Source organism: Pelodiscus sinensis, chromosome 5 (assembly GCF_052426305.1).
Source record: "Pelodiscus sinensis isolate ZL-2025 chromosome 5, ASM5242630v1, whole genome shotgun sequence".
In the NCBI taxonomy this organism is placed as follows: Eukaryota; Metazoa; Chordata; order Testudines; family Trionychidae; genus Pelodiscus; species Pelodiscus sinensis.
This window is the reverse complement of record NC_143056.1, coordinates 74,415,453-74,430,478: the sequence shown is the minus strand read 5'-3', so window position 1 is coordinate 74,430,478 and position 15,026 is coordinate 74,415,453. Positions and strand designations below refer to the sequence as shown.

At 44.9% G+C, this 15,026-nt stretch overlaps 1 protein-coding gene across 1 annotated transcript in view; it reads right to left on the bottom strand.

Moving 5' to 3' along the window:
• Nucleotides 1-9,927, bottom strand: part of CAT (catalase) — a 30,339-nt gene extending 20,412 nt beyond the window's left edge. The window contains 4 exon segments of the mRNA NM_001286934.1: nucleotides 1,160-1,290; nucleotides 2,689-2,799; nucleotides 5,286-5,457; nucleotides 9,829-9,927. Coding sequence (NP_001273863.1) covers nucleotides 1,160-1,290; nucleotides 2,689-2,799; nucleotides 5,286-5,457; nucleotides 9,829-9,894 — 480 coding nt within the window. The 5' untranslated portion in view covers nucleotides 9,895-9,927.
• Between the last annotated feature and the right edge of the window lie 5,099 nt (nucleotides 9,928-15,026).

Below are 15,026 nucleotides of genomic sequence, written 5' to 3'. Positions count from 1 at the left end.
TTGTCTGTTCAGTGGGTGCCATATGATGCATGTTCATTAATGAAATTTTGGAACTGCTTTCTTCTGGATCTGACAAGATCTTCATAGACTTCTCTAGGAGGTGATGATACAGCTTTACAATTGAAAAAGTCCTTGAGAAGGATAATTATATCAAGTATCAACTCAGAATATGAGAGTCTCCAACATGGAAGAGGCATCTACTGTGTCTGTCCTTAAAGGGAATTAGCCCATCAGAGTAAAAGATTTGAAGTCTGGAGGTTTTAAGTCTACCACTACAGAAACACTGTACTGGGTGGGAGCACTTAGAGAGGAATGTCTGACCAAACAAGTCATAACAGAAGATCATCCAATACAAAGATTTTTCAGAATATTAAAGAGTTTATCTTCATATGAGCACATGAGGAGAGAGAGTACATACAAGCCTTGAGCTTCAGCCACAGGCAATGGGACTCAGGCTTTGACTCCAAGTCTGAGAATGCCTATTACAGTGTGTCCCACTAAGATTTTCACTGACCTCAGTGGGACTTTTGCAAAATTAAAGACTGACAAATTTGGCCCCAATTGAATAAATTATAGTGATATATCAGTCAACTATCTCCACTGTTTTAACTGAATTTGAGAAAGATAATCCTGCCCCCTCTCTTATAAAATGTAGACCTATTTTGAATAAGATACATAGACATTAAAAGTGGGAAAACTACTTTCCACACTTAAGATTATTTCCTTATCAAATACAATTAAAAAAATGGATGAGTAACAAAGTTTAAATTCCTGTTTCAACATTTAAACAGGTTAGAGGAATGTTTAAAAAGTGAAAAATTTTAAAATAATCCAAATTCAAAGTGACAGCTTGAAAATCTTAGCCATTTAAACTCAAACGTGATATTGATCACACAGGAGGTAAAAATACAAACATATTAATAACTTAATCTTTCTACTAGCCAGTTTATTTAAATGCAAATAAGCCATAATTTTTTCCTTAAAGTAGCTTCAGTGTCAGTCAAAAATTTCAAACATACATTAAACTATCAAGGTAAAATAAGCTTTCATTGCTAATCTGTATTTTATGCATCTCTATACCCTTTTTTACAACTTGTACAAATCCTTGGACTTCTTTACCTCATGTGATGAATCTACTCACACCCATAGTCTCACTCACCAGCATGGCATCCCGGATAAAGAAGATGGGAGTGTTGTTGCCAACAAGATCCCAGATACCTTCTTCTGTGTAGAATTTCATGGCAAAGCCTCGAGGGTCACGAACTGTGTCAGCTGAACCAGACTCCCCAGCTAGAAGAAACATGTAGATATACACAAAACAAGTGTCAAGATGGGAAAAAGAAAAGTCACACAGCCATATATTTAACATGAGAGGACACAAAGAGGTAGGCCCACAATTATTTATTGCTTCTTTTTAAGCTTTGTTCATCTGGATAATTTTATATATTTTCCCCACTATTTCAAGCACCGGGAATGCTTGTAACACATCCTGAGCATCAAAGCATACACAAGCTTTTTGACCACTATACTACAGGGGTGGGAAACAAATGGTGCAAAGTGCACTCATTTTTTACTGGAAATGAGTGACAGGGAGGGATCATGAGTGACAGGGAGGGATCATGTGAGGATTACCTATTGTGTTCCCTCCCTCTGGGGCTTCTGGCATTGGCCACTGTTGGCAGACAGGATACGGACTAGCTGGACCATGGTTTTACCCAGTATGGCCGTTCTTATGTATGTGAAGAAATGTGGAAAGCATCTGTCTCCTTCTCAATCAGGGGCCACATCAGTGAGGGTTTGGTTTTCTTTTTTGCTTCTCACTTGTGTGCAGCCCCAACTAATGTTTCTGTAGGTGAATGGCCTCCTGTCCAAAAAAAGTTCCCCATCTCTGCTATACAGAGAGGAGAAAATGCACAAAGCAGAACTGAAAAAGCACTTTAGTGCATACACTGTTCTGTCAGTAACTCCAGCTGCCTGTCCAAATCCTCAGAACACATAAGCATTGCTCAGCTGCTAGAGCTTTGAACCACACAAGCAAATCCCCTGGGTTATTAAGATCTCTAGACTCTTTACATAGTTCCAGAAGATTCAAGAATCCTCAATTTAACCATCTTCAAGATTTTACAAATATTGTAAAAGGTACAAAAAGTTGTAAATAACTATAAAAGTACAAAAAACTATGAATTGCTATGGTAACTTTAGAACCTCCCACTTTTTAGTTACATGTTTGTTTGTTTGTGTGTTTCAAAAAATCACATTTTCAGTCATATAATGTGCAAGGTATTGGCCTGCAAACTCATTTGTAAAAAGCTGTAACTTACCTGTCTCACAACACTGCTGCCAGGTAAAAATGAAAAATAAGGATAGTAATTCTAATGAAAGACCAAGGCAGAGAAGTGTTAATCATGGCCTGCCTAGAATGATAAAGCCTACAACAGAGCAAGGAAGAGAACCTAAGTCTTCCGCAAAGATGCATACTTCCTCTCCTACTAGGAAAGAAAAATGACTACTGTAGGCTGATGTTACATGAAATGGCAGCCACTTAACACTACTCAAGATTTTAGAACAAATCTAGGGGAAAGGAATTAGCTGAGAGGGCAGTGAAAAATGGTCAAAACTACATGGAATTTTACACAGTTTCTCAATGTATTATATAAAAGGCCACATACATTAAATACATCATCTTACCAACAGTGGAGAATCGAATAGCTATTGGCGTTCTTTTTCCAATGTGCTCAAATACCTTCGCCTTACAATATTTGGTGATATCATGAGTCACTTCAAAATAGCCAAAAGCTCCTGAAAAAACAAAACTACTATGACTGGATGAACAAGTGTGAATAGCACAAATCAGATGACTTTGGCTAACATCAGGAGGCACAACCAAAGTATGGAAAAGGGCAACTGTGGAAAAATAATTCTGGAAATTGAAGAAAATTCATCATAACATTCCCCTCCACTTCAAGCCACCACTCTGTTGACTTCTTTACTCTACCCCTTTCTGCCTTAAGACACACTTACTTCTTTTGTAGCTTTTCCTTGCTCAATCATATGAAATTAATATGCTGCTTGCTCTATGTGCGCTGGGCTTTGACACTACACCTTCTAATTAGATTGTTCAGTGTTCTCTTATGCAGGAAACTGAGGTTCTTAATCCTATGAAGCAAAATAAATGTGGAGCAGCCCAAATTTTACTAACTTTAACACACAGCATTTCAGTAAAGAATATCAATGTCCAGTACACGTACAAGTACACGGCACAATGCTGTGACCAGTACAGGTTTCTGTGGGCCATCCACCACAGAACCACAACAGAGTAGGGAAGGGAACATGTAACTGGTTACCTGGTAAGCATCATCCTTACTGAACACCAATTAACCAGTACCTGGAAGCAGCCACCGCCCACAGCGGGAAGAGTGCTATTCTAGCCCCGTCAACAGCAACAGCCCCCGCGAGGCCAGGGGTTAGAGGGAAAGGGGCTAGCAGGCTCATCAGTTAGCAGTGTACATGGGTACACATTCACAACCCTAGTCTGCAGCAGGTCTATGCATGCCACAGGCGGAAGCTGCTCCAGCCCCACAGGGCCTGCAGCGGACAGGAGCTGCTCCAAATAACCCAAGCAGCCCCTATCCACAATAGGGATGTTAAAATGTGTTTATTTTTGTAAATAAATTTGTAAAAGGACAACTAGAGCAATTCCTACTTGCAACAGTCCCAGGTGTGCCTCAGGCAGGAGCTGCTCCAGTCCAGCTGGAACAGCCCCTGCCTACAGCCTGTTCACAGTGGGCCTGGGCATGCCAGGGATGCTCTGCCACAGCCCAGCCAAAGTAGCCGTTACACATTTACAAAAATAAATGCATTTTAACATTCCTACTATGGGCAGGAGCTGCTCCAGAAGATCGGAGAAGCCCGTGTCCGCAGCAGACCTCGCCCTAAACAGTTCGCTTTTCACATCCCTACCCAGAACCTCAAAAGGTACTAAAAGCAAAACAAATTTGGTGCATAAATACCTGAAGATCTAAGCCAGTATGTTTATTGCCTTTGGTAATATTCTGTATGATATAGTGTTGTTAAACTCTTATATTTTGATTTGAAGGAAATATTTGTATTTCATAGGGAAAGGATGTGGGGAGAGAAGAACATCATTTCTGGTTTACAATTAGAAAAATCCTTAATAAGGGTTAACTCTTATAAAATTAATTTGGGAGTATTACACCTGAGTTTGAGACCTAAGCATCACTCCTGGGAAGGTGTTGTTAGGGAAAAGAGATCCTAGACATATGTGAGTACTCCTTTATTTGTTTTCACTTGCAGGAACTGAAAGTTCTATTTAATGAAACTTTCTATGTAGTTCATTAAAACTAGATGCTTTCTTATTTTGATATACCTTAAAAATGCAGTAACCTTTTGTAATAATGCCATAAACCCATATAAGATAACAAAAATAGCATGTAATCTGCAAACAGATTCCAAATTCTCAAACTAACACTAGAAATAAATAATCAATGCTATTTTGACCATGAAACCATGTTCAAAAATAACAAATGGAAGAATCTAACTACAGTTTTTGCTAGTCTCTCTTCTTTTATGAGACAATTTGATTATTCAATTTAAATATAAAAGTCTTAAAGAATAGATGACAGAGAAATTGTTCATTTAATACAAAGTATAGAAGCGAATACGTTTATTTTCACTGTTGCTAGTAAAAGTTGTTTCTGATATAAAGTTACAGATTTTTTGTATATGTTTTAGTTTAAAGGGCAACTGAATTGGCATGTATCTGCTTAGTAAATTGCAGATGTGTAACATCTAATCATTCCCATTCCCTAAGTAAACATTACATCTAATAATTAAGACTTTACTCCAGAACAGACAATTTTGAGTAACTGTGAAACAGATGCCTCTATTCTTCTTTATTTAATTATTTAAAGTTAGATAGATACCAAATCAGCACCAGATTCTTAAGTCTTCTAAAAAGAGAAAAATACAGCACAGAAGCATTTGGCAGGCTCCTGTAGGACTTTTCTTTGGAGTCAAACTACTTTGCCTCCCCAGTTATTTATCTAGGTCAAATGCAAAAAGTGTATATTTTTTTTCTCCCCCTCTGGATGGAATTTTTGCACACACTCCTGATCATAGGATTTGGACTAATATTAATATCATAGATACACTTCAGAATACATTTTTTCTGCCTCATTGCACAATCCTGATTTGCAATATTAATCTCACTGGCATTCTCTAGCAGACTTTTATGCAGCTAAGGAACACGAGTCTTTTAAACCCACCTGCTCCTTTGGCATGCACAACTCTCTCAGGAATCCTCTCTCTGTCAAAATGAGCCATCTCATCAGTGAAAACAACATCCTGAACAAGAAGAGGGCCCCTTGGCCCAACTGTCATGATGTTAAGTTTATCACCTACTGAGATCCCAGCTCCAGTGGTCAAGGCATCCGGTTTCTAAATGGAAAAGTTATTTAAAAAGAAAAAGTTATTATAATGTAAAATAAATGTCCATACCTTTTAAGTGATTAGTAAAACAGAATTCAATTAAAACAACACTAATCATATAAACTTGTGGAATAGTATAACTCCTGAAGCTACAGAAAAAACTGCTTTCTGCATCAAGGCTGATTATTTAATCCTAATGTTTATCATGAGGAGCTGAATAATTTTAAATGTAAAAACAAACCCTGGAGTTAATGTTAGAGACTGATTGATAGTTATATAAAGTTGGAAAAATACAAAAGGCATACTATTTACTGAATAAAAAGTTTTCGAACTTCAGTAACTGAAAGAATTAGCATTTCAAAACAGATGAGGCACTATACTAACTTTCAAGCATTAAATGCCACTGGACTATACACTAGTTATATCTAACATCACATTTTTTACAATGGGACTCACAAAATCAGCAAGTGGTTTGGTTTTCAAACTTACATTTGAGAAGTTAATCACTAAAATATTTAACACTAGAAGTGATGTTAAATGTTCAGTACTCTCTTCACACTCTAAATTTGCTTTGTTTGAAATCATTTTTAAAGCCTTAATAGAGATTTTTCCAAACTATTCAAAATCTTTGGGGCTCTTGCTACATTTCAAAGGCAGAGGCGCTCTTAGTTGATTAATCTAAATTTAACAGGGGCAGCAATGGACAGAGGCTGCTATGGGAGGGCGCTCCCACGAAGCAGCCTCCATCTGCGGTGAGCTTGGGCCCACCAAGGACAGAGGTTGGTCCAGCTCAGATCCCCCATGGACAGGAACTACTGTCTGATAGAAGCAGCAGCGGAGGGTGGTGGGGGAGCAGGCAGCACCACAGAGCTAGGTGCTGCAGGAAACCAGCTTTTAAGCCACCTCCTCCTAGTGCTGGCTCCTGCCTGTGCCCCCTCACTGACTCTGCAGGGGGGTGGGGGGGGGAAAGAGTGGAGGAAGCAAGCGGTCCATGGAGCCAGCACTCAGAGAGCAAAAAGCCAGCTCCCCACGCATATCAGTTAAACCTCCACCCTGCAGTCTATCACAGGCAGCAGCACTGGGTGGGAGGAAGGGGAGGCAGATCCGGTGCTCCTGGGGAGCCTGCTTAAACTGCTCCTGGGGAGTGGTTCCTACTCCCTCCCCCCACCCTTGCAACTGGGGGGGGGGGGAAGAGTGCATGTAGTCAATCAGATTAAGCGATAAACAAAGGTTTACTGGTTAATCGTGTTGTGGTCTACACGTTGACACCCCTAGCAGCAATTTCAAAGCACCAACTTTAAATAGAGAGCATCACTACATGAAATAAATAAATAAATAAAGTACTTTTCTTATTGTTATTCAGAACTTTCATCTCTAGACCTGAGTATTCTGAGTTAGCTTGCCATCTTATGCAGCAACTGAAATTCATTACATTTATATGGCAAAGGACTGGGCCCCAAGGCTTTTAAAAACGAAAAAACAAAAAACAAAAAAAAAACACAAAAAAACCAAAAAAACAAAAAAAAACCACACCACACAAGTCATAAGACTTTAGAAGAACAATCAGCTTTCTGAATGAAGCAGAGCACACTAGAAAGAGCAGCACATGATTTTTTCATATTAACTCTCAAGTGTATTAGTAAGAAAATGAAGGGCACTTTTCTAAAACCGATCTAACTCCTTTATTTACTTTATTTTTATTCTACAGTGTCAGGTATTAATATATTCATACTAATTTTAAATAAACTTCCTTCCTGCTTTCTCCTCAGAGACCAGGCAGCAGTGCGGGGTGGGAGGGAGGAAGTATGGGGGCGGGGGGCGCGCAACACCATGGAGCCAGAGCTGGGGGAGCCATCATTTCAGACAGCTTTTAAGATGGTTCCCCACCACCACTACCAACTCCTGCTTCCCCCACCTCCGGCTACCTCTGTAGGAGGCAGCAAAGGGGGGTGCAGGTGTGTCTGCAGAGCCGGCATGGACGGAGAGCCTGCTCCCCATTCATATTGGCTCCCATCTGCCCCCCTCACCCTCTACACTAGGGATGTTAAATATTGGTTAATAAGAATTCACAAGGTTAGTTAACTATTCTATAGTCTGAAGGAGTAGGGCCGGCAGGCAGTGTGCTCTGGTCCCACGCCCTAGGAACCTCTTGCCACTCGCTGCTCCTTCTGTATCAGAGGCAGCAGCATGGGGTGCCAGGCAGGAGCTGGTCCACAAGGGGAGCCAGTTTAAAAACTAGTTCCCCACGGACCGGCTCCTATTGCCCATGCTGCTGCCCCAATACAGAGGCAGCAGTGCCGGGTGGAAGCACCCTCCTGTCCCAGGGTGGCCTGAGCTCCCAGACCCAGCTGGAACTGAGCTAGGATGCCTGCCCATGTGGCTCCTAATACACTTTAAATGCAGATATGCAGCAGGGGTAGGTCCCAGACCCAGTGCAAGCCGGGACATGGACTGCTGCTGGCCAGCCTATCTGCTAAAAAATTTACTGGTGGGGAAAAGAGGGAATACATACATCCCTACTCCGTGCTGCTGCCTCTGTATCACAGGCAGCAGCAGGGTCAAGGGGGCAGGTGGATCCGGTACTCTTGGGGAGCCAGCTTAAAGCCAGTTCCTCAGGGGCACCAACTCCTGCCACCCTCACTTGCTCGGATACAGAGGCGGGGGCAGGAAATGAGTGTAGTTGACAGGATTAACCAATATGCCCAGGTTTATCAGTTAATCATTTTGTCATCTACACAGGGGTGGCCCGAGGCGGGCTGCGGCAGCTGGTGCCCCAGATGGAATACGTGCTCAGCACTCCCGCCTGCACAGCCATCAATGGCATAACATCATCATTGGACTCCCTGGGCAACAGCTGAGTCGGCCTATACTCATGGGCCGCCCTTGACTACACTTTGACATCCCTAAATTGGAGTACTCATTGACTTACATAAATGTTTTATTTCTATGTATTTTTGGAATTAAAAGCACTTTAGAATATAATGCGTTTTTATTATCTACTTTCAACACCGTTAAATGCAAGATCTTCCCTGTTGCATCCACCTGACATATCTATTTTATTGCTCAGACTCAACTCTCAATCACACTTTTGCTTAGAAACTGAGGTATAAACTGAAACTGATCTAAGGCCAAACTAAACACTCAAGAATATGGAAAATCACCAAACAAAACAAAGCTAATCAAAGTCTAAAGTGTTGTTACATAAAGTGATAATAAAATCATAGGTTCTGATTTTTCAGAAATATGAAGTATTTACAGCTACAGTACACTTCAAAAGGAGTTGAAGTCTTAGCAGTCTGGAAAATCAGATCTCTAATCCCTTCCTATCCAAGAGCAAACACAGACTAATATTGAAAGCAAGGGACTAGGAGGCCTGGAGTCAGGGATTTTTCTGCCACCTTAGCCGGTGTCTCCCTGTGATACTCTGGTCAGGTCACATAGTCCCTCTAGCCCTGTTTTGTGGCCCCTAAAGAATACCAGATTAATTTTGGGCAGTAGCTTTTGTGGGCAAAAACCTGCTCCATCAAATGCATATGACAAAGTAAATTTCCCTCCCACGAAAGCCTATGCCCAAACTAAATTTTTTACTCTTTAACATGCCACAGGTCTCCTTATGGTTTTTGCGGATACAGACTAATTCTGTATTGTGTACTGATTCTTGCACTTATTTTGTCATCTGTAAAATGGAGATCTCCCCTTAGAGGGTCCCTGTGAGACCTAGGGTAGGTCTACACTAGAGCGGCATAGCTATGGCCCTACGCCACCCAGTGTAGACACTCCCCATGTCAACAGTTGGGGTGTCCGGTCAATGTCGCTAATCCTGGATGCATCTTCTGGGGACCTCGCCACGCTACAGCCCTGGGGGTGCAGAACTGTCACGGGCCTGAGCAACACACGCAGCTCAGGCTCAGGCCACACTAAACCCGGCCCAGGCCCCGCCGCCCTGACACCAAGCGCTCTGAACAGGGGCCAAGCCTCGTCCTCTGCAGCGCCGCCAAAAGCAGCGCCCCTCCCCCAGGCACGGCCCATCTCCTCAGCCAAGCCCTTCCCCCGACCCCCTTCCCCGGGGCTTCCGCTCGCCCCCCCCCCCCCCGAAGTGGAAGGTACCATCTCCCCGCCCGCCTGCCCCTCGCGCCGCCACACAGGGGGAGCTACCATCCCACCCGCGCCCCTATCTAGATGGACGCAGCCGCCGTTCTGTGGCCGTGACCGTTAGCCTGCAGCGCACGCGATGGGGACGGGACACTCTGGGCGGCGGCAGCAGGGTCGGAGCGGGACAGCGGCCGGCGGGGCGCGAAGCCCCTCGGGGTAAGACCCAGCCTCTCAGGCCCCGCCCCACGGGCTGCTGAGCCGCGAGACCCGAAGCCCCTGCAGCGGTACCTGGAAGCCCCGCTGATCCTGCCATTGCTTCAGCTGGTCCTCGGCGGGACCCCGATTGCCGGCCATTGCGTGGCTAGGCGACCCCGGCGCTGGAAGCGCTTCACTGACAAAGGGCTACCGCCGCCTGGCTCCCCTCTCTGGGTCGGACAGGCAGAGCAGCTGCAGCGTCTAAGCCTGCCAGCTCCACCTTCCAGCCACGCCCGCCCCTCATTGGCCAGCGGCGCTGCGACAGGCTCCTTCGCGAGTTCTGATTGGAGAGTGAAGAGAGGCCCCTTTGTATTTCATCCGCCCCCTCCCCCCCACGCGTGAGTGTGTCAAAGGTCAGAAAGGGGAGAACAGCGATGGGAGGACCCTAGATCTCCGTTTTGCTGGATTTCTGAAGTTTTTTTGCTTCTTCGTTTATTTTATTCTTAGTCCTCCAAAGCGCCCAGAGCTGAACAATAAAGGGGAATAGAAAGGAGAGGAGGACGCTGGGGGAACTGGAATGTGGATTTATCACATTAAAAAAAACTGTTAAGAGAAAGGCAAGGTGGGTGAAATAATCTCTTCTTGAACCCACATCTTTTGGTGAGAGAGAAGCTTTGGAATTTACACAGTGCTAAACACGAAACAAGAATAGCATGTTTCCAGTCCCTGTGTAATCTTAATTCCATCCCTTGTGTATCTATTGTGTGCACATAATGAGGTATATTGGAGAACCCATGATCATATAATTAAAGATTAATACTGTGTATGCACGAGTGGCAGATTTAAAGTGACAGCCATCAATGTCATCTTAATTGATTTGCCCATTGCTTGAATTTGAAATCTAAATAACATGTCTAACAGGATTCTGTTTTTGTAATTTGCTACAAGTTTGAAGGAGGGTTGAAGGGAAATGAGTAAATGAGATTTTATTATGTAGCTGTAACCTTACTTCCTAGATTTGATGTATCACCTGTAGTGTTTGGACCTTGAAGGTTCAGCCCTATAGCACAGACTTCTACTACCTGAGCTAAAGGACAAACAACAGTCACCAGAAACATGAAATGTCTTTTTTTTTTTTAACTCTAGAGAGCAGGGCTGGGGAACTGGATGCAGCCCCCAGCTTGCCTGGATCTATCTCCCAAGTTGGCCGGGAGCACGTAAAATCTACTAACCCCTTCCCAGCTTCTGGTGTGCAAGGGAAATGTGCGGAGTGTTTTTCTCCTTTTCAGTCAGGGGCCACATCAGTGAGGTCCCTTTTTTTTCCTTCCTGTGTGTGGCTTCTGACAGATTTTCGTGTAGGTCAGTGGCTTCCTGATGGAGAGGATAGATCTAGGTCCAGGAATGTTTGACAGGGACTTTTCACTCTTTTCATTTCCCTGCCCCCTGGAAGTTAAGAGAGAGCCTCTTTTATTGTGGTTCCTCAGCTCCAAAGGTATGGATGGGTTATGTGAGTCATGCACTGGATTTCTTGTATTGTGTTAACACTGTCACTGCTGCTGCATTGGCCATTTAGAATGCCCATGCTTAATTATTATTTTGCCACGCTGCCAAAAACGTATAGAGGCATGTGAGTAAGAAACAACAAATGATGATTTTGTATCTCAGCAAAACCTGTGCAGAATTTCATGTGCAAGGAGAGTTGCCGCAGAACTAACCTCCAGCGCCGAGGAGGAGACTGGAGTCCCACTCATACCAAACACGGATCCTGCCACACCATGAAAGGTGTTGACAGGAGCCTCCCCATCCACCCAGGGCCCCGCCTGTGCCCTGCCCTGGCCAGCAGGGGAGCCCAGGGAGCCGCTGGATCCGACCTATACCCAGAGTCTGGTGGCATGATTCTCCTGCACAGCACTGCTGCTGGAGGTCGCAGCTGGGCAAATGCCAAGCTGTTAATTCCTGTGCAACCGCCCCTCACTTGCTGGGACCTGCCACTTTCCACCCAACTCCCTGCATGGGTCACTCCAACCAGCTTCCTTCCCCTCTCCCAGCTGTCTCTGCCCAACCCTCAGGCTGCTCTTAAGAAGTGGGGAGCTCTAAGAGGCAGGGGATTGACTCTGGGGGACACTGAGGTATTCGGGAGGGGAACTGGTACTGAGGGGCTCTGGAAGTGGGCCTAGTAGTGGGGAGGCTATGGGACAGGGCTGGCATTGGGGGCCTATGGAGATGGGGCTAATATTGGGGACTGGGGGCTTGGACTGGGGGGAGCTTTAAAGGGTGGTTGGGTGCAATGGGGCTCTGGAAACAGAATGCTGGCACTGGGGGGGGATCTGATGTTGGGGTGCTCTAAGCCTTAAGGGGCAGGGGACTGGCGGAGATGAAGCCGGCTGCTCATAGCGGCTCTGGGGGCCAGGTCTTTTGGCAAACTGGTAACATTTTATTTGCATATTTGTTATTTACATAATGAATATACAAATAAAATGTTGCTGGCCCATCAGGAGTATGTGAATGAGTTTACCAGTTTCCAACTGGTAAGAACTGGTCTGCACTGTGGGGTAAGATCGAATTAAGACACATTACTTCCTCTACGTTAGTTGTGCAGCTGATGTCGAAGTACCTTAACTCAACTTTTGGCCCTGTCCACACTGCAGCAAGTTGCAGGTATTGTTAACAGGCCAGCTGATGGGGGGGAGGAGTAAAAAGGCAATTGCCCCAGGGCCCAGTGAGCACTGAGGCCGGGTGAGGGGTGGGAAATGCTACCCCAGCTCTGCCTCTTCCACGTGAGACCTAACCCCTTCCAGGGGCACGGAGAATGGACTGCCCCCACCTGGCCCAGGGGACCGGCAAGGCTGTCAGCCCCACTGATTATTAATATAAATTTCATTATTTTGAAACAGATTTCTATTCTATAGAAATTGCTTCTCCTTTATCTCCTCTGGGCTCAGGCTGCTAATTACAGCTCAATTGCTTGGATGTGCTGTCATCTATATGAATGAAATATTTGCTAGAGAAACATCCGATATGTCATGAATTTTGAAGAGAGAATGGTGCAAACGTAATGACCACAGTTGTGTAAGTTGTATATTTTTGCTCTTGTATTTTAGTAGGCACAAAATAGGGAGGTTGTGGCTGACAGTCTGATCTGAAATATGACCTGTTTAAATAACATCAGTTGTGAATCTGTTCATTTTTCATTTTTTCTAAGGCTACTGAGGGCCACATGCAGCCCATCTGGATGCTATCTGTGGCCTACAAGATGTTTTGTTTACCATTGCCCACATGTGGGTTGCTAGATTCCAGTGGCCTCCCTGTGCGTAATTTTTGTCCTACCTCTATTATTAAAGTGACATGTGCATACATCAAAGGTACATGAAATGAGGTGCATGCTGATTACACACAACATTGACTGTGAGAGCCATGTACTCCCTTTGCATCCAATCAAAGCACTGCTACAATTCAATTGTCACACCCTGCAAATTCTAGGTACACAAGTGCAGTTAGCAAAACTACCCTGTCCCAGGAGACCATCTTGGTTACAACAATCTTGTGATGAAGGTGGCCATTCATGTGGCCCACTCATTAATCTTAGTTTCCCATTGCTGATCTATTGCCTCCTTGGTGATTATCAGTGCACTCTAGTTTGAATTGGAGAGCAACTAGGCTTTGGTGGGTGAGCTAGTATCTTTTATTGGACCAACTCTTTTTGGTTGTATCATTTCTGACTTTTGTGGCCTACCTTTTATCCTTCAACAACACAACAAATGGTCCTGCAACACCTTAGGGTGTGTCTAGACTCCATGCCTCCTTCGACGGAGGCATGTAGATTAGCCAGATCGGAAGAGGGAAATGAAGCCGCGATTAAAATAATCGCGGCTTCATTTAAATTTAAATGGCTGCCCCGATCTGCCGATCAGCTGTTTGTCGGCAGATCGGGAGAGTCTGGACGCGATGCCCCGACAAAGAAGCCTTTCTTCATCGACACAGGTAAACCTGGTTTCACGAGGCTTACCTGTGTCGATGAAGAAAGGCTTCTTTGTCGGGGCATCGCGTCCAGACTCTCCCGATCTGCCGACAAACAGCTGATCGGCAGATCGGGGCAGCCATTTAAATTTAAATGAAGCCGCGATTATTTTAATCGCGGCTTCATTTCCCTCTTCCGATCTGGCTAATCTACATGCCTCCGTCGAAGGAGGCATGGAGTCTAGACACACCCTTAGAGACTAACAAAAAATGTAGATGGTACAAGTTGTACCTCTCTTAACTAGGACTCCTTGGTCTGGCAACAGACCATGGATGTTCCCGGACCACAGAGCCCAGAAACAGGGATGACTGGCAGCAGGGCAGGAGTGCAGTAGGGGGCACTGGAAAGTCAGTGTGTGTGGGGAGGGAACGGGTGGCATAGTGGGGAGTTCTAGCTCCAGCAGCAGCAGTGGAGCTCCAGCCCCAGTGGTGGCCAAGGAGCTCTGTCCCCAGCCACAGAGCTCTGGCCCTGACCCTCCACCCCATCCCTGGCTGTGCAGCTCCAGCCCCAGCTGCAGAGCCAAGCAGCTGCTGAGCTCTGCCCCTGCTGCATAGCTTTGGCCTCAGCTGGGGAGTAAAGTGGCTGCACAGTCCCGGTCATAGAGCCAGGTGGCTGCTGAGCTCTGCCCTGGCTGCACAGCTCCAGCCCCAGTCACGGAGCCAGGAGGCTGCTGAGCTCTGCCATGGCTGTACAGCTCCAGCCCTGGTGCTCTGCCCCAGCAGCAGTGGGGCAGGCGGCATGTAGAAAGCCCCAAGGGGTTGGGGCAGCAGCGTGGGCAGGCTGGAGCCCTAACCCAGTGGCAGCACAAGCCAGGAGGGAAAGAACCATTCCCGGTCTACCAAATCCCCTCATGGGTGCCAGACCAGTGACAGCCAACCTGTATCATGATCTTTTGTGGGCACAACCCACTTCTCCTATTAAGGTTCAATAAGTAGCCTATGTTCACACAATTCTCAATCACTTTTATTTGTCTAAGGAAACTAGGTCTATACCTGCATTTTTTTCTCAGGTGCAGTCCAAATCATGCTCCACCTTTAATTAAGTTTCTATGGGATTAATAATTATGTATATTTATATTTATGCATGTTGTGCTGACCACTTTTAAATTGCTGTATAAACTATATAATTAAAGCACTTTGCTCTTTATACTTTTTTTCTGCCTTACCAAGCCAGTGAAGCTATTTCTATTGCTATTCTGAATTCCACATGCAACATCACAGGAGAATAAATTCACTTGTATTCCATAAAAGCTGGTCTATTTATTATTGCTGTG